Below are 25,161 nucleotides of genomic sequence, written 5' to 3'. Positions count from 1 at the left end.
GGCGTGGCTGGAAGCACTTCCCCTGGTGAGGAGGCAGCCCTGTCTCCCACACGCAGTACTGACTGCAAAGAAGCGAATGCCTAGGCTGAGCTAGGTGCAGTTCTCCCCATTTACCTAATCTTTCTAAGATGAACTACTGAGTAAGCAAATGGCAACTCGATACACGAACTGGACTGTAACATACGCACTTTTACGGGAGGACTTCAGGTCAGTCAGCTGTGATGGCTTTGGTTTTGGCGAGATAGGGTTTCACTGTATACCTAGCAGTGGCTGGCCTCAAATTTACAGGTCCATGGCTGGCTGCTACTAAAATTTCATGCAAATTTTCTCAGGCTATTAAAAAATACAAAGATTGTGAGTCTAGCCTTTAACAGCCGAGCCGTCTCAGGCAGGTGGATCGCTCAGTTCAAGGCTAGCCTGGTCTACAGATCTAAGTTACAGGTAGGTCTAAGTTCCAGGACAGGCAAGGATATACAGGAAAACCCTGTCTCAAAAAGCCAAAACCAAACTAGACACCATTAGTAATGCAGACACAGGTACCTGACCTGGCTTGTCAGCCAGCCTAAAGCTCGTGTTGCTCAGAAAGCTTGGAGGAAATCCCATCTTCTTCTGATTCTGTTGTGTCACTGGCCCCTAGCAAGGGCCTGCTCCTGCAATATAGTCTTCCCTGACAGTGAATGACTGTCACTTTCCCAACAGACACCTTTCCAACATGGCAGCAGAAACTGGTGTCCCTAAAGTTAGCCATGACTGTAGCCATGTTAAGATTTGGCAGTGCGAGCACAGGGTGTGTGTGCACACACACTTCCTGTGGAGAACAAAGGAAGCAAGAGTCTAGAGACACAACTTAGTGGAGTAGTGGGGTGAGGGTTCTGTGGGAACTAAGAACCCACTTCTCTGAGCGGGGAACAGGGAGGAGCCAGCAGTGACTCCCCCGCCCCCTCCAGGGACCAGAACACAAGAGCTCCAATAAATAACTGAATCTGGTTTATCCGAAACCCAGTGAGCTTACACAGTACCTGGAGAGAGCGGCCCTCATACCAGGTGCCAGGTGGGTTGTGGGGTACTGAACCAGGGTGACTCCAGTTAGGTTCCAGAAGTGAGCAGGGACTGGCGAGAAAGCCAACCAGATGCAGTCCTCCCCGCCCAAGACTGGAGCCACAGACGCCACGTAACCTTTCAGTGTCCTGACTAGGTCTTTAACTACACCAGCTGGGGTCCTCCCATGTCCCCTGGACTAACACAGGTGACTGTTCTCATTCCATGGTGACAACAACATCTTCCACATCTCTGGGGACTGCACTCTGAAGCTCACGCCTGATTTCCGGGGATAGCTGTGGGTGGGGCTGCAGCCGAAGCAGTTCTAGGAGGGCCTCCTTCTGCTCCGTGGCCAGGTCAGCCTTGTAGCGCTGTGCTAGTGTCAGTAGGCACTGGTGCCAAAGCACGGGCAGCTGGCGCTTCTCCGTCCGGAAGGCCAGAAAATGGAAGACCAGAGCGTCGAGCACCCGGTAGGGCAGTGCATATTTCTTATCCAGCAGCAGGCGCAGGAAGATGCTGTTGGCACCACTGTATTCCATCTCCGCGATCTTCAGCATGGCCGCACTGGAAGGGAAGGTGGAATCATGGGAACTAGGCCCCTCCCGTGGGATGGATGTGGGAAAGTCCTCTCTTGAGACTGAGCCTTCCATGCAGCGTTCCCAAGGGGGCCACCACAGGCTGCTCGTCTGTTCACTGCTATACTCCTGAGATTCTCTTTACCATCTCCTCACATCCGCCCACACCCCTGCTTCTGGCTTGGTTAGCAAGCAATCCCGGTGTTTAACTATAGCATACGTCCAAACGTCTCGCCATCTCCACTTTTTAGCACTTTCTTCCTAGGTGTCCATTCATACACACGGTCATTCAATTATTTACTAAGTACCTACTGTGTACCTGGCCCTCAGACTCTGCTCTTGAAGGCCTACTATTCTGCTGGGGTACCCATACACACACTGGCATAACCAAGCCACAGGCTTTGATAATCATAGCTCATCCTCGGTTCGCACACTCATGACCAAGTTCCAGCCTCTCTATTACTTGGCTGTCCCCTGAGCAGTCCTCCTGCACCTCCCCACCACTACCTGGAGTGCAACACAGGGATGGAGCACTTGCTGATGATGCTGCCCACGATGATGGCTTCTCGGAGGGTACAGGTGCCAGACTCACACAGCGGGATCAGGATTCCTAGGCAGAGTCAGATGCAGCGCCGTTTAGTCCATGGTGAGGGAAATGAAGCAGCCCCCAGCAGCCCCAGTCACCAAGGACCAGCAGTGGGACATGGGATACAGCCAGTCACCGGCGCAAGAGCTCCGGCCCTCCTTTCTCCCCTGCTTCTGCACTTTTACCTTTGAACCAGGCTCCAGGTTTGAACAGGGCCTTCTTGAGTGCCATGTAGAGGTGGAAATTGAGTCGTTTGTATTCAGCAATGTCATCTCGCACTCGGGGAAGCAGGACAAGGTTGTAGAAGCGCTGAGCCATGCGCTCCTTCAGGTTAGAGGCAAAAATCCTAGCAGGAAAGGAGACTCCGAGTTACAAGAGAGCCTGGCCGAGATGGTGTATTCGAGAGGTTTTATAGTAAGACAAGGGGATATTTCATGAAGGGTACGTGGGACTCGTGTGCACACACACCCAGGTCAGTCTAAAGAGGCAGAGGACGGCCACAGATGTACCCCAAACAGAGCATTAAAAGCTTTAACCTTTTATTTAGCACGCACGCATATGTATTTTGCCTGCACATATGCCAGGTATGCCTACACACCATACATGTGCCTGGTGCCCATGGAGGCCAGAGGAGGAATCAGATCTGGGACTAGAGATGGCTGTGAGTCAACATGTGGTTGCTGGGAATTGAACCCATACCCTCTAGAAGTACAAGTACTCTTACTAGTTGAGCTCCTTGTGAGCCCAAGGCCTCGTGTGTATCATTTAAGTGGGGCACCTTGAGCTACTTCCCAGGTGGTCTGTGCTCAGGAGAATCAGAACTGTCAAGCTACTGCCCCACAGCAGGGCTGTGGTGTGGAAGAGAAAAGCCCTTTCCACTGAAGTGTACCACAGGACTTGTCCTGAAAAAACCAAAGAGCGAAAGTTAAGGGAACGCCAGAATAGGTCCGAAGGAGAGATCCATGGGCCCACTCAACGGCTCCAGCAGGCAGAGCCTGCATACCCCACGCCCTGCCACGCTGACCCATCCATGCTACCTGGTGGCTTGATACATGGCAGCTGCAGTCCAGGCCTCGGGCTCCGTGACATAGAGGATCTGCTCCCAGTTGGACAGGGCAGGGATGATCTTAAAAGCCTTGGGCAGTTTCCCACTGCGGTATTTACATAACACCTGGGTACAAGGGAAGCAAAATCACCCATTGTGCTCGAGGTCCTGGCCTGTCGCTCACTCATCTCCAGAACAATCGAAAGACTCATTCTCCAGGTGACCAGCATTTAGTGGACTTCCAGGGTCAGGAAGGGGCAGGCAGTGCAAGAACCTGATCCTACCAGCTCTGCCCCAATCCTGTCCTCGATCGCCATAGTTTATTTGGCAGGGGCCATGGGTGAGAGCCCACCCCGAGTCAGTATAGCCCAGGATATCTCTTACCTCCCGGACTCCTCTGTAGACTTCCAGGACCCGGGGATCCAGCTGAGGCATAGGGAAGCCCGATACTTCTGACATGACAGTCTCCACCTCTGTCTGCTTCTCAGTCAGCTTCTCCATGATGATGTCAGCCAGGGTGCGTCTGTGGAGACACGGGGAAGAGGCATAAAGAACGAGGATCACTTTCCATAAAACTGTGAAGTCCCCTCACCCCATTTGTGTACTGTTTCTGTTTGTTTTTTTGACACAGGGTCTCTGTGTGTAGCTTTGCCACCTGGAACAGGCTCTGTAGACCAGGCTGACCTCAAACTCAGATCCACCTGCCTCTGCCTCCTGCATGCTGGGACTGATGGTGTGCAGCACTACTGCACGGCTCCTGTGTATTAAAAAGAAAGCCTGGGTTGGGGATTTAGCTCAGTGGTAAAGCGCTTGCCTAGCAAGCGCAAGGCCCTGGGTTCAGTCCCCAGCTCCGGAAAAAAAAAAAAAAAAAAAAAAAAAAAAAAAAAAAAAAAAAAAAAAAAAAAAAAAAAAAAAAAAAAAAAGAAAGCCAGTTGCGGTGGTACAAGCCTTTAATCCCAACACTTGGGAGGCAGGCAGATCTTTGTGAGTTTAAGGTCAGCATGGTGGTCTTGATAGAAAAATTCATGTCAGACAGTGAGACCCTGTCTCAAAAGAAAAAAAGAGAGTCATAAAACACTTCCCTACCCCAACCTCCAAAAAGAAACAAGCCTGTCGTCCTCGCCCTGGGTCCTGTCACTGTTCCAATTTTAGGATACGAAATGCGCAATTTTAGGATACGCAATGCCGGCGGAAGCAAGCAATGTACGTTCCCCTGGATGCTGATAAATCTTGATTCTGCTGGGACGAACAGCCTCACCTTTCCCTCTGTCCATTTAGCCACCACAAAGTGCTACAGAGAGCACAGGACCTGGATGTCTCTGCATTCAAGACAGAGCCAGCGGTGGTGTGGATGTTGGGCCCTTGAACTCTGAAGTGAGCCCTGGCTCTCCTACTTCCTGTATGATCTTGGGCCTGTCATTTGACTCCTCTATGCCTCAGTTTCCTCATCTATAAAGTGGTGACAGTAAATGGACTACCCTGGACAGTCAACTGAAGGTAAAATGAAAGACTGAAGCACGCAGAACTCTCAGACAGAGCCAGCATGTAGTAAGGGCTGCCTACTTCAAGCACACCAAACGCTGTTCGTAGAATGGGGAGCAACTTATGAATACAAACTGGATCTCTGAGCTAGGCAGTGGTGGCGCAAACCTCTGATCCCAGCACTCAGAAGGCAGAGGCAAACAGATCTTTGTGAGTTCAAGGCTAGCCAAGGCTACACGAAGAAACCATGTCTTAAAAAACCGAAGATAGACAGACAGACTGACAGACAGACAGAGATAGATAACTGGAGCTCTGGCCTCGTGGGTGTACGGCACATCTCCATTACTTGCCAAGACTCCGCATAGTGTCATCCCTTCCCTCTACTTGTGCAAACAGTCCTAGGACCAACCGCATCCCTCTCGGCCTGTCAATTACCCCTCAAAGTGAGAAGCTGGGATTGGAGTCAGCTCATCAGGCTGTGCACAGCTCACACACTGAGCCGTCCTGCTGTCTTCGCTGGTTCAGCCTCTTTAAACAGAAGCTGTCAAATGAGGAGTCAAAATTACTCCACCTTGGGCTGGAGAGCCAGTTCAGTGGTTTAGAACTGGTTCAGTTCCCATCATCTACAGAAACAGTGGCTCGAAAACACCAGTAATCCCAGCTCTAGTTCTTCTGACTTTCACAGGCGCCGGGAATGCAGGAGATGTATATACATACAGGCAAATTCCTCATACCCATAAAAGGAAAGGAAGGAGTTCTCAAATTACTCATGTGGCAGGCTGTGGTCTGCTAATTGATCTTCAGAGGCCACGGATGTGCACTTAAAATTGCCCTCGGTTGGGGGTGGCACTCATACAGTCCTTGCCCATCGAGGATGACCCTCGAGCTTCCAGCACAAGGGGAAAAGTTTCTCTGCCACCTTTTCTGCGCCAGGCAGCACTGAATGTGAGACTTCCCAGACTTGTGTCCTGTGGTCTGCATGACATTGGTGGCAGGTGTTTACTTCCCAGTCCCTCACAGATGTTGGGGACCGAGACTCAGAGGTCAATGACTCACCTAAGTCCTCAAGGCTCTCTTGGGAAAAGGGTAAAATTCAGGTCTTTTGACTTCTAGTTTGAGTGCTTCATAGTACCTTCAATGTGCCTTAGATGACACAGCCTGACTGCTGTGTTCCTAAAACCTTAGCCTGGTTTCTGAAGATGCTAGCAGCCAGTGCTCAGAGTCCCCAGAGTCTCCCTCTCCACCATCTTTTCCCTCCTTACAGTAAATTGCAGAAAACATTCTGCTTAGTTTGTCAGGATCAGGAGCCACCAGGTACAAGGCGCTGCCGGAGAGCCCTTTGGGGGACAGGCAGATGGCCCACATCCACACTCTGTAACCATTATCAGAGCTGTGACACCCTCCTGGGAGAGAGTTCGCCCCTGTTCTCCGTACCCAAGCTGCTCGTCACAGTACTATTGATGATAAGAGGTGGACTACAGCGCACTCTGAAGAAGCAGCTGGTTGAGCCCCTTTGCCCTAAACCCACTCCTCTGAACCAGGCCAGATCCACCTGCTCAAGAATCTGACCACAGGCAGCCTAAGTAACTGCATGTTCAGAAGTAGCATTGAGATTGAGAACACATGGGAATAGGTCTGTGGTTCTACCCAGAGGTAGGGTTCACCCTCTGGGAACATCTGGCGATTCGTAGAGTGAGTTCTCACTGCTGGTATCAGGAGGGAGATACCAGAGATAGCTGCTAAGATCCTTGGGTTCTAGCTCCCACGCACAAAGAGAGGTATCTGGCCCAAACACTGTGTCTGAGACGGAAAGCCCTGAAGTAAAGACTAAGCCATGAGAGCAACAAACCAAGAATAAATGCAATAGAACGGTCCCCTGCTATAAAAAGGAACTGGGTAACCTATGAAATTCTAGATCAGACGGACAAAGGTATTTTGAGTCTGGGTCATTCCCATTCTGGAGGGCCACTGTTGACAATGGTCAGACCAACAGCTGTGGTCTGTGGGAACTTTCTACCAGGATCCACTATCTCAACCTTCAAGCCCTACCTGACAGGAGGGTTCTTGTTCATGAACATTTCAATGGCGCGTTCATCTTCAGGGTCCACCACTACCTCTGCCTGGTGGTTCACCACGGTCATTTTGGCTGCCTTCTCCAGGGTAGGCCATTCCTCATCTTCCTCATCCGATCCATCCTGTGGCACTCCTGGCCCTAAAAGAGAAATGACAAAATAAGCATGGTGGGCAGGGGGTTCAGAGTCAGCTCACCTCTTCCATGTCCAGAGTCTTGGAATCTTGAGAGACAAAATACCGCACAAGAAGGAGGAGATGATGATTCCAGGAAATAATGGTGGACAGGCCACCCTCAGTGACCTCAAAGAAGCCATTCTATACTACACACGTGGAACCTGGTCCGTCCAGATAACCTCGAGGAACGGGTACTGTCGTCATACCCAGTTCAAACTGGGACAGTAGGTAGCTCAGGTCCTGACTTCCCACTTCGTGGCTTGCACAGTACAGCTGCATCACGTGCTAAGGCTAAAACCATGGCAGAGGCAGAATGTACCACAGGCACTTTGGTGAGGGTGAGGAGGCTCTGGATGGGCAATTTGGGAGCAAGAGCTTGCTGTACACCCTGGAAAGTGGTATTGTCCAAGTGTTGGGCATTAGGAGCCAGAGCCAGAACTAGACTACAGCACCAGAAAGGAAAGGTAAAGCCAAGCCGGAAGGCTGAGGGCTATTCAGTGGCACTAGACTCTGATTAACCAATACATTTAAAAGGCTGACTTAGGTAGTCAAGGCTGACTTAGAGGTCCTTGTTCTCAGGCCTCTACTTCCCAAGTGCTGGAATCACAAACACACACCACAATGCTTAACACTGAGCTCCTGATGTTGGGATACACTCTCCTGTTCTGTGTAAGGTCGTCTTTGAATTATTCACACACTGATTTCTGTAACAGTGGAGACTTGAGAACAGTTGTTATTGTTATTTTTGTGAAGCATCACCTGTCTAGGTGTTGTGTAAACAACATCTTCTCTGTCTCCGTCCCATTGGTTTAATCAGGAGCTGACTGGCCTATAGCAAAGCAGGAGAGGACAGGCGGGGATTTCCGGCAGAGATAGGAACTCTGGGAAAGAAATGAGATATGAAGGGATTTGACAGCCAGAGGAAGAAACACATACTGGTACTGAGGAGTGGAAACGAGCCATGTGGTTCCGTGTACACTAGTATTAATGGGCTAAGTTGTATAAGCTACTTGGGAACAAGCCAGCTGAGGCCAAGCTTTCATAATAAAATGTCTCTGTGTCCTTACGTGGGCGATAGGTGGGTCAAGCCGTTCCTGACATATCCTGACTTTTTTTTTTTTTTTTTTTAGACAGGGTCTCAACCATGTAGCCTTGGCTGGGTGCTTCCTGCGTGCTGGGATTAAAGTCATGTGCCAACACACCTGTGGTGACAAACAACACACACACCTGGCAAGGCAGCTGGGAAAGAGCCTAATGGGTCAAATTAGCCGCATGTTACAGAGCAATAGGTCATGTGCTTGGAAGTGGACTAAGGGTACCTAGAGCTCAGGGAGTCCACAGAGCACGTCCAGGGAGAGCCAAGGCTGTTTGTTGTAGATTTACTGCATGTATGCCTGCATGTATGTCTGTGCACACGCCTGCCTGGTGTCTAGTGAGATCCGAAGATGGCATGTGACCCCTTGCCACTGGAGTTAGAGACAGCAAGCCTGACATATGAATGCTGGAAACCAAACTCGGATCTTCTGCTAGAACAAGTGTTCTGAAAAGCTGAGGACCAATTCTTGAGAGTTTTCCTCTGTTCTCTACACACATCATGCCACGCACACAAAATACATGTTACATAAAAGAAGACAAGTGCTATGAGATAAGTAGGGGAATAAAAGAGGTTAGGAGACAGATGCTGACACTTGTGGGGTGTTTTGTTGCTGCTGTTGTTGGTTTTTTATATATGAGTGAGCCCTTGCATCATGGAGGCCAGAGGGGATCTTGACTGTTATTTCTCGGGAGCTGATGACCTTGTTTTTGAACCAGGGTCTGGCTGGGACCTGGGGTTAGCTGATTAGGCTACACTGGTTGCCCAGTGGGTCCAAGAGATCTGTCTTCAACACTGTGGGACTACAAGCTGCTGTAGGTGGAAGTCAGAGTCTCAAGTCATGTTCCTCCCCAGCTGAATTATCTTATCCCCCCCCCCACTTTGTGATTAGACCTGAAACAGAGGCAGATTAGATAGGATTCTGTTGATCCCTAGCTGTTGAATGGACCACAGAGGTTACAGAATACAAATTATGATGCTCTCCCAGTGATTCAGGGGAGACTGTGGTAGCTAAAACAGGAGGTGTTCCAAGTTAATGGAAAGTGGTCTGGCTCTGGATATATTCTAAAGACACCACCATCAGGATTTACTGTGAAGTGAGAAAGAGAACCCTGGATTGTGCCTTGAGCAGTGGAAGGCTAACATGCTAACAAACTCTGTGTAGCCAACAGAGAGCAGGTTTGGGAAGGAAGTCAGAACTTCTGTGTAGACACATTCAACTATCGACAGCTACCAGTCTTCAACTTGGAGCTGTCAGGTGGACCGCTGGAAATAAAGATGTGAGCCTCTTGGACGAAATATGTGGGAGAAAAATCTGGAAGCAGCCGTCAAACAGATGGCTTCAGAATGAAATTTGCTGACAGCATCACGGAAGGATCTATAAGCTCAAGGCCTGCCTTGGTCACCCGGCAAGCTCAAGTCCAGCTTGAACAACTGAAGAGACCCAGTCTTACAGTTACAAAATGTTTTTAAGGGCAGGCGTGGTGCCAACCATCTATAATGCCACGTGGAAAACAGAGGCAAGATCAGGAGTTCAAGGTCATCCTCCCCTACACAGTTTGAGGCCAGCCTGGGCTCCATGGGCCCTTACTTCAGAAAAGCTGCTGTAGCCCTAAAGCCACATTCAAACACTGCTTTTAGGACAGATGAGAATGGAAGATTAAGCAACTGGAGGTCAACGACAGTTCCTCCCCAGTGAGACAGATTATCAAGCACCTACCCACCCATCCCACCCCACTTTTAGCTTCTGAACAATACTCGTTCCCCTCCCCCATCACTGGAACACTTCCCACTTGCTTTTCAGGTCTTACTAGAAGGACGTGAAACCTGGGATACCCACCATACAGAATTAATGTCCATCTGTTTTTGTTTAAACAGAAATATCTTTCCCCCTCTCTTGAGAGACAGGGTTCTACCATGTAATGTAGTCGAGGTTAATCTGGAATTTACTATGTACTCAAGAAGGCCTTCTGCCTTGCTTCTCGAGTGCTGGCATTACAGGTGAGCATCGCCACTCCTGCCTGGAATATATTACTCTAATTATCTATTTAATGTGTGCCTTGAGCTAGACTTCCGGTGCTATCAGGAGTGATGAAGATCTTATTTCTGGATCAGAACTGCCTAAAAACTTAACACAGCTCAAAGCACTATGCAGGCAGCACAAATACTTCAAACGCACAGAGAAAAAATAAATGCTAGAACTGGTGTGAAAGATCACATTCTGTTGGCTTAAGTCTGGATCCCGAAACCCAGGAGTGGAAGTGAAGGACCACGCGGGAAAGTTAAGCCGTCTACTCTTTTTAATTCTAACCCAGTATTCCGATGGAGAGTATCAGACCGGCCCAACTCACCACTCCACCCCTTGTCACTCACCCAGCCGCGTGGCCCGCTCTCGCGGTATTGCCGGCCGATCTCCAGTCGCATGTTCAGTCTCCAGCTCCTCCTGCTGCTGCCGGGCTTGTTGCAAAATCCGTCTGCTCAACCGGGGTCCCACATACTCTTCCTCCTCTTCGACCCCGTGTCTCCGCCGTTTTTCTCGGGTCCCCGCACGCACTGCGTCCCCAGCCAGAATCTGCTCCGCCAGAGGTGCATGTCTCTCTTGATTTCTGGCCCCACGTGTCACCTTTAATTTGGGCATTTTTGTCGAAAAACTTGCCCACAAAGTTTACACGTGTGAAGCCGGCTAAGAGACGAGACTGCGCTTGCGCCTTGTATTCCGGTCTCCAAGAGGTCACTGAGGCATCACAGTGCCCCCCAGCGTTCGGAGGCCGGAAGTTCCTCATATATCGCCATCTCTAGAAGAGCTTCGGGGCTTGGAGCAGGAGTCTCCAAATTCTCAGATAATCTCACTGAAAGAGGTGGATGTCCGAGTCACCTTTTCCAGAATTCATGAAAGTAGCCTAGGGCGTGCTGTCAACCCCTTGTATGTTTTGGGGGCGGAGCCAGGTCAATGACGTACTAGAAATGTCACCGCTGGTGTATCCAGAGATGCCTCTCCCTGTGGGCGTGTCGTCCTGGCGCTCAGTATTTACGCATTTCCGGAGGCCGGTCAACGACCGCTTCCTGTGTTTAGGGGGCTGCCTCTCGTGGGAAGGTCTGGATTCTCCGAGTTTGAGTATTTGGCGGCACCACCTTTTGACCCTTCGCCATGGGAGTGACGTGGTAGGACTTGAAGGGCTTCTGCCGGGGCTGAGCATGGGGTCGTGAAGGTGTCTGTGAGCCTGTAATGGCCCGGGGAGGGGGATTTTGACCGAGGTTCTCGGTTCCTCGAGGGCTGACCAAGATGTCCTGGGGTTGTGTGGATCAGGGGACACCGAGTGCGGGTTCTCCCTTCCCAGGCATAACACTTTGGCAAAGCAAGCACTTCATCCCAAGAACCCGCCAAGAGTTGTTGGACCTTCTTTTCTCGGTACCTCTTTCTGTCCTTGAGGCCTTGTCCGTCGCAACTAGAATCCAACGGTTAGAAATAAGGTTTCTAGACTAGGAGATATTCGCAGGAAGGGATAAAAAGGGGCGCGAGGAGAAAGTGACTTTTGTATTCTGCTTGCACTTATAGCACCTGACTTTGAACTGGCCACTTTAAGATATTGGGGCTAGTGACAAAGGTAGGGGAAAGGAGCTGTTGGGAGTTTGGAGATCGGGGTACCAGGCATATTAACTATTCATGAACCACTCCCTACGTATTTGAGACAGTTTTTTGAGCAGGGTTTTCTCTGTGTGTAGCTTTGGGAGGCCTGTAGACCAGGCTGGACTCAAACTCACCGAGATCTGCCCGCCTCTGCCTCCCGAGTGCTTTGGTGATGGCGTTTGCCACCAGCACTTGGGCTTGAGACAGTTTTGATCGACTTTTATCTTAAACATGTCTTAAGTCTCACTTGAAAAAAAAAAAAGAGGCAGTCGGTAAGGTTTGGGCACCGTGCTTTTGTGGGTATTAATTTCAAAGTACTAGGCCTCAGCACTTAAAATCTTGGTACTGGTGCGCTTCTTTCCGATTAAAGAAGCTTGGGGGCCAGTGTACAGGAAGTCAGGGGTCACAGGTCTGCTCTTGAAAGGAGAGCTCTTGTAGGCTCCTTAGTAACTGCGCTTGCCAAAGTTGACACCAGGAGCCTCATCTCTGCAACAGTGAAAATAGATCACAGCAGAGTCATTTGAGATCCACCAATGCCACCTTTCTGGGCTGTGTATGTAACTTAGACTCCCTTGCCTCTGCCTCCTGCACCCAGGGATTACAGGAGTGCTCCACCAATGCCTGCCTGCCCACCCTGCGTCTTTGTATAGAGAAGGCAGTCCCTGGGAAAAGGGCTCCTTGCTTTCTAGTATCAGTTCCACTTTCTCAGTGTCAGTTTGGTAATTGGAACAGTTTTTTTTTTTTTTTTGGTTCTTTTTTTCGGAGCTGGGGACCGAACCCAGGGCCTTGCACTTCCTAGGCAAGCGCTCTACCACTGAGCTAAATCCCCAACCCCTGGAACAGTTTTTAATGACAGTGGGGCTCTCCCTTAATAGGCTTTCCTAATCGATCATAAATCAACACAAGGATCTTAAAACAGTTGTTTAGAAAAAGCTTTGACTTTTTCATGCAGTTAAATACCATCAGTGTTATTATTTAATCACTGTTCAAGGAATAGGTCTCCGCCAAGTGCACTCCTATGATCCCAGCATATGGAGGTTAAGTGGCAGAAGGATTGATGAAAGTGTAAGGTCATAAGGTCAACTTAAGGCTCATGTGGTTCATTTCAGATCAGTATTAGCTTCAGTGTGAGTCCCCTGTCACCAACCAACAAACAAGTAAACAATCAGTCTCTTTTAAATAATTTAGCATATTGCTACCTTGCCAGGTATGGTGGCACATGCCTTTAGTTCCAGCACTCAGTAAGCAGAGGCGGCCAGATCTCTGAATTCAAGGCCAGTGTACAGAGTGAGTTCCAGGACAGCCAGGGTTACTCAGAGAAACCCTGTCCTGAAAACAAGCAACAACCACCAAACACACACGCACACACACACACACACACACACACACACACACACATACACACACACTGGTCACCACATCCCTAGGAGGATGGTTAAAGAGCACAGCTGAGCAGCCAGGTTGACCTTGCACAGATTGTTTAGCTTTGGAGTTTCCCTGTTTGCAATAAGTTGATACTGGACAGGACCTTTCCTGGGGCCTTTGGAAGATTCAGTCCGATAATCTGAAGGCTCACGCCTTTGATCCCAGCATTTGAGAGGCAGAGGCAGAGGCAGGCAAATTCCTGTGAATTTCAGGCCATCCTGGTCTACATAGTGAGTTCCAGGAGAGCCGGAGGAGCTGCATAGTGAGACCCTGCCTCAGAAAAATGAACAAATGGGAAGGCCTACAGGTGCTGCCCACAGGTGCTGCCTACAGGTGCTGCCTGCAGGTGCTGCCTGCGCAGTCTGCACATACCTGGTGCTTGACAGTATTAGTGCCACTCCATGTCAAGGCTACAGCGTAAGTTGGAAACCTCAAAAATAATGGAAGTTTTAGCAAAGACCGTTCTTTCTCTTTATCAAGGATGATACATCCAAGACCTGCTTTCTCTTTGTTCTTAGTGCAGACTCCGTGACAGTGGGAAAGCTCTGTCAGCAGTTTCCAGAACATTAGCCACCAGACTCCTGTGACAGGATACCTGACAAAGGCACCTTATGATAGGTTAATTTGACTCACTATTTGAGCCAAAATGGCATCACAACAGAGAAGGCATGGTGACAGGAGCATGAGGGGCTGGTCACATTGTCAGGAAAGGGGGAAGGGGATTGTCCCGCCAGCTATTTTATCCACACCTCAATTCAGTATAGAATCTCACAGACATGATCAGGAGTTTAAGAACTAGGGCTCAGGCACGTGTACTCCTGTAATTCCAGCACTCAAGAGACTGAGACCGGATTGCTGTAACAGTGAGGTTAGCTTGGGTTAATGTAATGAACTCAAGATCATCTTTGGCTGCACGGTGGGAGACCTTGTCTTCAACAGATAATCAGTGATTAACGGTAATCAGCGATACACCATCAATTCCCGTCACTACAATTCTGTGATACTGGTCTACCTAGAGTTATCACTTAAATATTAACACATATGCCTTACACTTGGGGAGTGCTGGTGTGGGAAAGCTCACTGCCCCAGGGTAAGACACTTGAGACCTGTGCTCTGCCTGTTAGAGGAACTCCTGGGCACTGTAGTAGGCCTCTTCCTTTATCAGGTATGACGGTGGAGATCAGAGATGTCTAGAGTAACCCTGTCGATCTGTTACCTGTTGGGGAATTGAGTGGCTTAGCCAGAAGATATGTGTCTCCTCCGGACACTGATGACTTGAGGTTGTTTTTCAGTGTGTCCCAGATGCCTGTGGCTGAGGGCAAGAGTGTCCAGCAGACAGTGGAGCTCCTCACCAAGAAATTGGAGATGCTTGGAGCAGAGAAACAAGGAACATTTTGTGTAGACTGTGAAACTTACCACACAGCTGCCTCCACCCTGGGCAGCCAAGGTCAGTAGATGGCTGTAAGCACGTGGGTGGAACCTGGCTTAGAGTCCCTCCCATATTTATGTAAATGACATGTTGGCTTTTCTGCCGAGGGTAGCAGTCTTGAACGAGGCAGGATGTGTTTGTGAGCTCATTCATTCTTGGTCGGTCTTTGACTATGGTGGTCAGTTTGCAGTTTGACCCTATTTGTGTGTGTGTGTGTGTGTGTACACGCACTTGTGCCCTTATGTGTGGCTATATGCACAAAAGTGTGGGTGCTTATGGAGGCTAGAGGTGTCCGATCCCCTGGAGCTGGAGTTAGAGGTAGTTACAAGCTACCTGCTGTGGGGAGCTGGGAAACTGAATTTGGGTTTGAGGCCAGCCTGGTCTAGAGACTGAGAACCTTTCTGAGGAAACAAAAATTGTACACAACAGGAAGCACTTCCTTCATTAAAGAATAGTGTTGGGGCTGAAGAGATAGCTCAGCAGTTGAGAGCACTGGTTGGTCTTCCAGAAGGCCCGGGTTTGATTCCCAGCACAGACATGGCAGCTCACAGCCATTTGTGACTCTCGTCCTAGGGGATTCAATGCCCAGTGCCCACTATGGACCCCTGGTGTGCAGGTGGTGCACAGACATACATGAAAGCAAACCAGTTATACACATAAAATTAAAATATTAAAAATCAGTGTCCCAAGGGTTGTAGCTCAGTGGCAGAACACTTATGCAAGGCCTTGGGTTCAATCCCCAGCAATCCCCCTTCCTCCTCACACAGTTCTTACCTGCTTTTGAAAAGTTTCAAGGCAGTGCAGCCTGATGTAGTATGATCCAGGTATGTAATTGCAGTGTGTAGCCCTGAGACAATAAGATCAGCTTCGAGGGCTGACATATTTCAAAGAGATGAATTGTCAAAGAAATGACAGGTGTGAATCGGCAGTGTGGACAGAAGGGATGGGAGCAGGAAGGTCAGTGTAGAGCCTGCTGAGTTCAGCGGGGGCAGCAGAGAGGCCAGCGCACTGCGGGAAGGCACTGACCTGCTCCCCAATCCTCTTTCATTACCACACTTTTTACTTATATTTTATTGTGTTGTTTTTGAGACGGGTCTCACTCTGTAGCCCTGGCTGTCCTGAAAGTCACTGTGTAGACCTGGGCAGCCTCACAGTCACAGAGACCCGTCCGGAGTGCTGGGACTAAGAGTGCGTCCTTGCTCCTGGCTTTGGTTTTATTTCTGGATGGTGCCTGTGGAGGTCAGAGGAGAACATAGGGTCCCTTGGAGCTGAAGTTACAGGCACTTGTGAGCAACGCAATGTGGCTGGTGGGTGCTGGGACCTGAACTCCATCTTCTGACAGAACAGGGAGTGAATGAGTGATCAGAGCCACTGAGCCATCTCACCAGCCCCTTGTTATGCCCCTTTGTTTGTTTCTTCCTTTTGGTTTTGTTTTTAGGACAGAGTTTCTCTGTGTATCCCCTGGCTGTCCTGCAACTCTCTCTTTGTAGACTAGGCTGGCCTTGAACTCACAGAGGTCTGCCTGCCTTTGCCTCCCAAGTGCTGGGACTAAGGGTGTGCGCCACCACTGGCTGGCCCATGCTATGAGTGCCATCTTTCTTGCCCTGTCGGACAGACATTCTTCTGCATCCTCCTTCACGCCTGGTTTCTCCTTTCATCTTATGCTGACAACTTAGAGTTCTGGCCTTTCAGGTAATCACCCTTTAAAGTTTCATTTTGTAGGAGTTAGGTTTTTGTGAGAGATGTTTTGTGTAGCTCAGGCTAGTTTCGAACTCACCTTGAGTTTCTGATGCTCCTGCTCCCAGCTCTCTAGTGCTAGGATTATAGCCTACCACAGTCAGTTTATCTGGTGCTGGGGGTAGAACCCAGGTCTTTATGCGTGCTAGGCAGGGGCTGTCATCACCAGACCCTTTTTATTGATTTTGTGTTTATTTATGTGTATTACACATGCGCATGGTTGCTTTTGCCACGGCATGGTTATGGCGTTTATAGATTCCAGCTTTCTGGAGTCTAAGCTCTCCTTCACTCACGGGCCTCCCAGAGATCAGACCCAGTTCGTCAGGCTTAGCAGCAGTCTCCTTTACCTGCTGCACTACCCCTCATCACCTGCGCATGGATGGCGTTTGTTCTGTTTTGCTGTGGGCAAGGCATGCACTTGATCGTGGGTGTGAGAGCTTGTGCATGCCCACACCTGAAGGCTAGAAAAGGACATTGGATGTGTGATGGGTTCGCCTACGGCCCTCTGCCTGATTGACTGCCTTGAGGCAGGGTGTCTCACTGAACTGGAAACTTGCCATTTTGGATATCTGACTGGCCAGTGGACTGTTAGGGTCCACCGCTTCTGTTCCCCAAAGCTGGAATCATAGGCATGTGTAGCTTCCAGGCTTTTTCCTGGGTTTGGGGGATTAGAATTTAGATCCTCACTGAGCTGTCTTCCCAGGGCCCGCTCCCATTTTTTAAAGTAGATGTCTGTTTATATTTCTATATTTCATATGTGTATGCATATATACCCTTATACGTGTGTATACAAATGTTCCCTAACAAGGGAGTAGAGGTCAGAGGACAACTTGCAGAAGTCGAGGCTCTCTTTCCATCATATGGGTCCCAGAGATGGAACTTAGGTGGTCAGGCTTGGTGGCAAGAGCCTTAGCCCACTGACTTACCTTGCCGGGCCTATTTTTCGCTGTTTTCAGACAGGGTCTTGTACAGCCCAGGCTGGTCTCAGACTTGAGGCAGTTACACTGCGTGGGCCTTTGGAGAACTCTTGAGCTTCCACGCGGTGCTTCTTAGTTAGAGACCGGGTGTCCTTGGGAAGCTGTCCTCCATCCTCAACCTCAGTGTCCCCAGTGCTGGGTTACAGGCTTGCACTGCCTTTGTCTTACATTGTAAGCTCCTGACTCTTTTTTTTTTTTTTTTTTTTTTTTAAGATTATATTCATTTGGGGCTGGGATTTAGCTCAGTGGTAGAGCGCTTGCCTAGGAAGCGCAAGGCCCTGGGTTGGGGTCCCCAGCTCCAAAAAAAAAACCAAAAAAAAAAAAAAGATTATATTCATTTAATGTATGTGAGTACACTGTCGCTGTCTTCAGACACACCAACAGAGGGCATCAGATCCCATTACAGATGGTTGTGAGTCACTATGTGGGTGCTGGGAATTGAACTCAGGACCTCTGGAAGAACAAGTAGTCAGTGCTCTTAACCTCTGGGTCATCTTTGCAGCCCCCTCTCCCCTTTTTTTAAAGAGTGTTGTTCTTTAAAAACATTTTTTTGGGTGCTTGCCACCGAGTCTGACAGCTTGAGTTTTATCCCAGAACCCACATAGTAGAAGGAGAAACAGACTTTCCCAAGTTCCTGCCTCTGAATCATATATGTGCTCCTGCTCCAAAACACAAATACGTGTGTGTGTGTGTGTGTGTGTGTGTGTGTATTATTATTATTATTATTTTTGGAAGGGTCTTTGGTGGGGGTAGGGAAGTGGCTTAGTTAGTAACTGTCTTGCCTTATAAGTACAAGAGTTTGAGTTTGTATCCTTAGAACCCACTTTAAAAGTTGGGTGCAAGCCAGGCATGGTGGCATGAAGCTTTAATCCCAGCACTTGGGAGGCAGAGGCAGGATCTCTAGGAGTTTGAGACCAGCCTGGTCTACATAGTGAGTTACATGGTGAGTTCCAGCTAGAGCTATATAGTGATACCCTGTTTCAACACATACACACACACACACACACACACACTAAAAACAAAACAAAACACCCATCCTGGGCACAGCCGCATATGTATTGGTTAGGTTTCAGCTTTCCCAGAGCTGAAAAGGTAGAGACAGGAAGAGGATCTCTGGGGTGTTGGTCAGACACTCTTGCTCTAGGTTTGGTTGAGAGACCCTGTCAAAAACTAAAATGGTGGCCTCACACTTATGCACGTAGATATAGCCCTAATTAGACTCAGTCAGTTATTAAGAAAAAAAGTAAAGAAGGACATGATGCTGGAAGGAGGAAATGTTGGAGGAGGGAGGGAAGCAGGTTTGAAGAGGGAGGACGGTTTAAGTGTACAGCAGGCATTTCACATTGTGGTCATCTGTTTGCTCTTGTAGTGTTAAGGAGAATTTTGGTTTCTGTGTTTTGTCTTCTTCCACATCCTGTGAAACCAAGTGCATGTGTAGCTCTCCCTCCTTGGAGAAAGCCTGTAGAGTAGCTGGTAAGGAGGCCCCGCCGGAAAAGGCGCTCGAGGCCAAGTCTGATGACTTGAGTTTGATCCCCAGGACCCAGGACCCACAGTGTGAAAGGAGAGAACTGATTTGGGGGGTGGTCCTTTAACCTCCACATAAATGCTATGATGTGCACACACACACACACACACACACACACACACACACACACACACACACACACACACTAAATATCTGGGGGTAAAACAAGAGTTTAGAACCAGGTGTCTGGTGCACACCTTCAATCCTAGTAACTTGGAGGCAGAGGCAAATGGATCTCTGGGTTTGAGGCCAGCCTCGTCCACATAGAGAACTGCAGGCTCTCCAGGGATCCATAGTGAGACCCCATCTTTAAGAAAAGAACAAAATGCCAGAAGAAGAGTGAGTGGGCTAGGGCTGCTGAGTGGAGAGCGAGCGCTGCCTGAGCATGTGCAACACCCGGGGTCCAGCCCTAGCACCACAACGTAAGCAACAAGGAACCCGAGCCCGCTCTGCTAGCCCACACTTCCAATTCCAGCATCAGGAGTTACAGTCACACCCCAGGCCTCCTGGGTAAGATAGCAAGGCCCTGCTTCAAACCAAATAAATGATACAGACCAAGGAAACTCTTCTCAGAGTGGAAGGGAGCTTCAAACCCTGGTGCCCAAGTTCTCCATAGCTTTCCTAGCTGTCTCCACTGAGCACTCACAAGCACTCGTCCTTACCTGCAGGAGGCACTGCCAGCTTTTAAAGACAAGGCAGAAAAAGCCTGGCTCAGCTTGACTGCGGTCTGCTGTCCTAGCCTAATGTTCATGGCCCCTAATCCAAAGCCTCTGAATCCAGTGCCCCAAATCCACGCATTTAGATTTCAAAGGCAGCATTGATAGGGCGCAGAGAGGATGCAGATGCTGTTAGTTCTGTTTCATGTCTGAGGTTGTAGGGCTGGAGCTCAGGACTAGGCCAGTTTCTGTTACCAAGCAACCCCAGCCCTTAGGGTGTTTTGTTTTTTAAACTGTAGATGATAATATGAGTCTCTCTATGGATCATTAATCATCATGAGAAAATAGCCCTTGGTGAGCTTACCACACAGCTCTTCTCAACACCTGAGAATTCCCTGGTGCTCTTCAGCTATGTGTGGCCTCTGCTGTCTGCCTAGCTTTTCCAGTTACCCGGCATCTCTGGGAAAAGGCAGCATTTGAGGATCCTTTCCCCTCTCAGGCGCCAGGGCACCAGACTGCCAGCTGGTCTTGTTTGGGGCAGTTGACCTATCCTGGGATGTGTGGACAAAAGTCCTGATCACGAGTGGACCATCTGTCCCTTGCAGGCCAGGCTGGGAAGCTGATGTACGTGATGCATAACTCTGAGTACCCACTGAGCTGCTTTGCCCTCTTTGAGAATGGCCCTTGCCTTATTGCTGACACCAACTTCGATGTGCTCATGGTGAAGCTCAAGGGCTTTTTCCAGAGTGCCAAGGCCAGCAAGATTGAGACCCGGGGTACTCGCTACCAGTATTGTGACTTCCTGGTGAAGGTGGGCACGGTCACAATGGGGCCCAGTGCCCGTGGCATCTCTGTGGAGGTAAGACCTTGGTGAAGGACAAGCAGGGTATGCTATGGGCTGCACATTCTGGAAGTTTCCCCAGCCCCGCTTAGTTCAGATAGACTCAGATATATCATCCCATGTCCCTTTTTGGTTGGCTGATATTTTGCCTGGTGGGAGGGATGGGTGGAGCCTGTCTCATGCTTTGGACTTACTGTGTAGTCAAGGATGATAAACTTAAGTTCCTCTCTTCTGCAGCCAAGTGCTAAGGTTGCAGCACTGTGCCACCACTCCCAGCTTCTCCCTTAGGTTATGTATTTAGACAGTCTCATTTGGCTTGGACTCTTATTCCTAGGTCTTCACGTCCTGAATTACAGTCGTGTTCCACCATGCCTGGTTTGTATGGTGCTGGAGATAGAGAACAGGCCTTTGTGATTGCTAGGCAAAGTAAACATTGTACCAATATAATGCTGTGTCCATAGCTCAAAAAAAGAAATGGCAACGTAGATATGTATGTCCATGCGTGTATGTATGTATGGTATGTACTTATGTTAAGACATGGCTTTACTCTGCAGGGCTTATAGGAACTGCTATGCCTGGTTCTTTAGATTCTTTTTTGTGTGTGTGAGGATAGGTAGTTTGCCTGCATGCATGTCTGTATATCACATGCATACAGTGCTCATACATGCATGTCTGTGTATCACATGCATACAGTGCTCATACATGCATGTCTGTGTATCACATGCATACAGTGCTCACACATGCATGTCTATGTATCACATGCATCCAGTGCCCTGGAATTGGAGTCAAGGACTTTTGTTAGCCCACGTGTTAACTAGGAACCAACCCCAGGTCCTTAAGTGACCTTAACTTTTGAGCCATCTGGCCAGCACTGCTCTAGGGTTCATCTGTCTTTTCTTTAGCCATTCACTCTCTAGCCTGGAACCGAAGTGGTTCACAGCAAATAAAGAGCTTAGAGGCCCAGTTGCTGGAAACTGAAGGCATGAGCAAGGAGAGCGGGGAGTGAGGGTATGGGGACCAACACCCTTTCCAGGAAGGGCTGAGGACACAGCTTTCTGAGGGATGTCTGAGGTGGGCTGTCAGTCATACAGTGCCCACCGTGCCCCTCTTAGTATGTTTTACAAGAGGCTTCCAGAGCTGTGGAACAAAACTGTACCTTTCCCTGTGGCATCTGTCCGCTTTCATGGTGGCTAAGAATGTGTGTGGGAGATGCCTTCATCTAGTTTTTTTAGTCAAAAAAAAAAAAAATTGACCATACTTACTTATCGTGGGTGTAGGTGTGTGTCTAGAGATTGGAGCAATCAGTTCTCTCTTCCTGCCATGTGGGTCCTGGGGATTGAACTCAGGCTATCGGGCTTGGTGGCAAGCATTTTTACTGGTGGATGGCCTTCAACACTGAACCTAAACATGTAGATGTTGAAAATGACATGGAGGGTATGGGAAGATAGCTTTAGAGTGAAAGTCCATAGCCTACCATGTGTCCAGCATTAACTGCGATTTTGGAAACAATAAAACAATTCTGAAAATGCATGGTTTTGGTAAGCAAGCAGAGCTGAAACACACACATGTGAAGTGAGTCCAGAAAGGCATGTGGCTTAGGGAAGCAGGCGGAGTCTTGCTGACTGGAATGGTAACCCGTAGAGCAGTGGACAGACTGAGGAGGAAGGAGTCCGAGGCCGGGAGTGCTGGTGCATGCTTACTGTCTCGGCACTTGGAGGCAGAGCCCGAGGACTGGGAGTTTGAAGCCAACTGCAGCTGCACAGTTAGATCCTGTCACAAAGTAACACCAGACGAGAGTCTGGGAAGCGCCCAGGTAGAGAAAAGGAAGGACCCTCGTGTCAGTTTCTTTTCAGGAGGCTCCCAGGCCAACACTGTCTAATTGTTTCACCAGTGACTGAGCGGTTGCAGTGGCAGGAGGGAAGAAAGCTAGCCCATCCTTGTCCTTACCCTTGCTGTCTGTTCTCTTGTCCCAGGTGGAGTATGGCCCTTGTGTGGTGGCTAGTGACTGCTGGAGCCTCCTGCTTGAGTTCCTACAGAGTTTTCTAGGTAGCCACACACCAGGGGCGCCCACAGTGTTTGGGAACAGACATGACTCGGTCTACGGGCCAGCAGATACCATGGTACAGTACATGGAGCTCTTCAACAAGGTCCGGAAACAGCAGCAAGTGCCTGTGGCTGGGATCCGCTAGTGACTGGCAGCTGCCGCCTGCTGAGCTGTCACCATGGCACTGCCAAGGACCACGTGCTGGACTTGGGTCCCAGCTGTAGCTTGTGTTCCAGGGCTTTGGACTCCCCTCCTGACCACATCACAGCTGTTCTTTACTTCATGCTTTAACTGGATTTGGCTGGTCCTCAAGATGGTAATTGTGAAGAATGGAAAGGCTTGGGCCTTTCCTGCTGTAGGCAAAAGGTAGGACAGGGTTGTCCCCACCAGTGCTAGAGCTGTGTGTCCCCAGGTGCTGAGCATTTCGAATAGGCTGTATGCCTGTGCTGCTTTCGCTTGAGGATGTGGCTGGCAGGACGGGATTGTTGGCTGTGAGAGTGTTGCTTTCATTCTTTGGACACTGATGTCTTCCCCTACTGTTTTGAATTATGTGAACCTGCAGGCCAAGTTGCTGTAGCAGAACCAAAAGCAGAGGGCTCTTACTGCACAGTTTATTTTTTGTTAATAGTTCAGAGGCACTCAGTTCCACAGAACAGAATGAACTCCACAGGGTTACCAGGAACTTGGCTTCTTATGTCTTACTGTTCCTTCTATCATACTGTCCCCAGAATGCTTTCCTCACCACAGGATCAAAGCACACTCAGTATCTCCGTGCCCACAGTCTGCTGAGGAAAGAGATAGGGATGTTTTTCAAAGTTGATTAGATCACTGTGGACACACATTCCTGACACTCAACACTCAGTTTTCTCAGGGGGCTTCCTAGTTTGCCTTCTTGGCTGGCTTGAGCCTTGAACTCATTGACATTGCTCACCTGCCTCACACCTGCTACAGAAACATTTAACATGTGGACAGGCTTGGGAAAGCTGTTACTATACAAAGTGTAGGGTGGCAGTGTTTGTGCAGCAGCTCTGAGGAGGTGGTCATTCTTGTGTCCTAGCTTTGGTGGGCAGGACAGCTCATCACACCTTCCTGGTTATCCTGTTACTTCCTCTTGCTTTTGTTGTTACTCTTTTACTGTTGCTGTGTAAAAACTGAGGTGTTTTAGATACCACAATAAAATTGACAAACACTACATTTTCGGCCTTCTGTTCTGTGTTTGGTCTTGTTGCAGGCTGTCTACTTTGTACTTTGTACTGGTCGCTTGAAAACACAGATGTTAAGTGTGGTAAATATGGACTCTCAGTTCCTACATAAGAAGGGATCAGTTTCTAAAAAATAAAGAGAAGCACAAACAACCTTGCATCTTGGTACTTGAAGTTGCCTTGCTTCCATTCCCACATTCTTGATTTAAAAAAAAAAAAGATTTTGTTTTTATGGCACGCATGGCGGGGGTTGGGGGGGGGTTGTTCTTGAGTTTGCAGTACCCTTGGAGGCCAGAAGAGGGCATCAACTCCTCTGGATATGGTGTCTCAGGCAGATTTGGGTATTGGGAATGGAATCAGGTCTTCTGCAAGAGCAAAAACATTCTTAACTACTGAGCTGTCTCTTCAGTCCCTTCAGTTTTGCTCTTTTCCATTTGAGCTCACAGTTGGCTTTAAACATGAGATCTAGCCTGAAGAATGACCACTTGGGTACTTTGCTTGGTCCTTGTCATGAGTGGAAATGCAGCACTGAAAGAAGCTTGCTAAGCAAAAGACCTAATAATGGAGCAGGCGATGGCTCTGTCAGCAGAGGCACCAGAATTGAACTGTGACTAGTGAGAAGGCCAGTGTGTCATCCAGCTTTCACATGCAAGTCCGAATGGGGCTTCTTACAACACTGTAGGACATGGTTGTCATTATGAAGGTTCAACTTGCATGGAAGTTGGGGTTATGTGCATAAAATGTAAGGGGACGAGGGATGCTTATCGTCATTTTATAAAAACTAGGACCCAGAGCTACTGATTTTGCCAGGCTGGCTGTCCAGCAAGCATCAGGAATTTGCTGAGGTACACATGTATTCCTCTGTCCACTTGCCTTTTTCTGTGGGTTCTAGGGATTCAACTTCAGTTCTCATGTGCCAGGCCAGCAAGCACTGGCCAAACTATCTCCTCAGTTCCAAGGCAAGGATTCTTTTTTTTTTTTTTTTTTTTTTTTTCAGAGCTGGGGACCAAACCCAGGGCCTTGTGCTTGCTAGGCAAGCGCTCTACCACTGAGCTAAATCCCCAACCCCCAAGGCAAGGATTCTTAATTTTCTTGTATTCTGCTTCATTTCCTAACATATCAGTCACAGGACTATTACATAGCATAGGCTAACTTTAAAGATCCTTTTAGAATTATGTGTGAGTGTTTGGTTGTATCTATGTATTTGGTTGTGTGCATGTAAATGCTGTGTCTGAGGAAGCTGTAAAAGGGGATTGGATCTCTGGAGCTGGAGTTCTAAGCAGTTGTAAGCCACCCAATGTAGGTGCTGGAACGGAACCAGATTTCTCTAGAAAGTACACACTACTAACCACTGAGCCACCCATCTTTCTACCTCCAGATAGGGTAACTTTTAAGGCTGATAGAAATTCTACTGAACTTTTTTTGGAGTCATTCAAAAAGAGAATTTGGCCTAGCACACCTTTAATCCCAGCACTCGGGAAGCAGAGAAAGGAGGCTCTCTGAGTTTGAGGCTAGCCTGGTGTGCATAGTGAGCTCTAAGACAGCCAAAGACTACATTAAACACTGTCTTACAAAAAAATAAATAAGAGAATTTAAGGCCTGCAAGATGGCTTGGCAAGTAAAGGTACTTA

General features: G+C 48.8%; 3 protein-coding genes across 3 annotated transcripts in view; 2 read left to right on the top strand and 1 right to left on the bottom strand.

The window, feature by feature from the left end:
• Positions 1-965: 965 nt before the first annotated feature.
• Bysl (bystin like) lies at positions 966-11,024 on the bottom strand. The gene is made up of 7 exons (XM_032900580.1): positions 10,440-11,024; positions 6,776-6,938; positions 3,629-3,767; positions 3,237-3,370; positions 2,385-2,545; positions 2,121-2,223; positions 966-1,602 (listed from the first exon to the last, which is right to left on the bottom strand). Exons 1-7 carry the CDS (start codon positions 10,702-10,704, stop codon positions 1,257-1,259), a joined length of 1,311 nt encoding a protein of 436 aa, XP_032756471.1. The 5' UTR covers positions 10,705-11,024; the 3' UTR covers positions 966-1,256.
• Positions 11,025-11,095: 71 nt separating this feature from the next.
• On the top strand, positions 11,096-23,522 carry Med20 (mediator complex subunit 20). The gene is made up of 4 exons (XM_032900581.1): positions 11,096-11,228; positions 14,412-14,566; positions 20,049-20,302; positions 22,258-23,522. The coding sequence occupies exons 1-4, from the start codon at positions 11,215-11,217 to the stop codon at positions 22,471-22,473; spliced, it is 639 nt and encodes a 212-aa protein (XP_032756472.1). The 5' UTR covers positions 11,096-11,214; the 3' UTR covers positions 22,474-23,522.
• The window catches only part of Usp49 (ubiquitin specific peptidase 49), a 68,489-nt gene continuing 57,792 nt past the window's right edge, over positions 14,465-25,161 (top strand). The window contains exon 1 of the mRNA XM_032900576.1: positions 14,465-14,566. The gene's annotated coding sequence lies outside the window, so the exon portion shown is untranslated. The remainder of the gene's footprint in view (positions 14,567-25,161) is intronic.

Source organism: Rattus rattus, chromosome 4, assembly GCF_011064425.1.
Source record: "Rattus rattus isolate New Zealand chromosome 4, Rrattus_CSIRO_v1, whole genome shotgun sequence".
Taxonomy (NCBI): domain Eukaryota; kingdom Metazoa; phylum Chordata; class Mammalia; order Rodentia; family Muridae; genus Rattus; species Rattus rattus.
The sequence above is the reverse complement of the archived record's forward strand: the minus strand, read 5'-3'. Positions and strand labels throughout refer to the sequence as shown.

Excerpts from the sequence above, each read along its gene's own strand:
- Bysl (XM_032900580.1), bottom strand. The coding sequence starts at position 10,704 with ATGCCCAAATTAAAGGTGACACGTGGGGCCAGAAATCAAGAGAGACAT. Across the intron at positions 3,371-3,628 it reads TCTACAGAGGAGTCCGGGAG|GTGTTATGTAAATACCGCAG; the intron begins GTAAGAGATATC and ends CCTTGTACCCAG. Across the intron at positions 2,224-2,384 it reads ACCTGGAGCCTGGTTCAAAG|GAATCCTGATCCCGCTGTGT; the intron begins GTAAAAGTGCAG and ends GACTCTGCCTAG.
- Med20 (XM_032900581.1), top strand. Across the intron at positions 14,567-20,048 it reads CTCCACCCTGGGCAGCCAAG|GCCAGGCTGGGAAGCTGATG; the intron begins GTCAGTAGATGG and ends TGTCCCTTGCAG. Across the intron at positions 20,303-22,257 it reads CCCGTGGCATCTCTGTGGAG|GTGGAGTATGGCCCTTGTGT; the intron begins GTAAGACCTTGG and ends CTCTTGTCCCAG.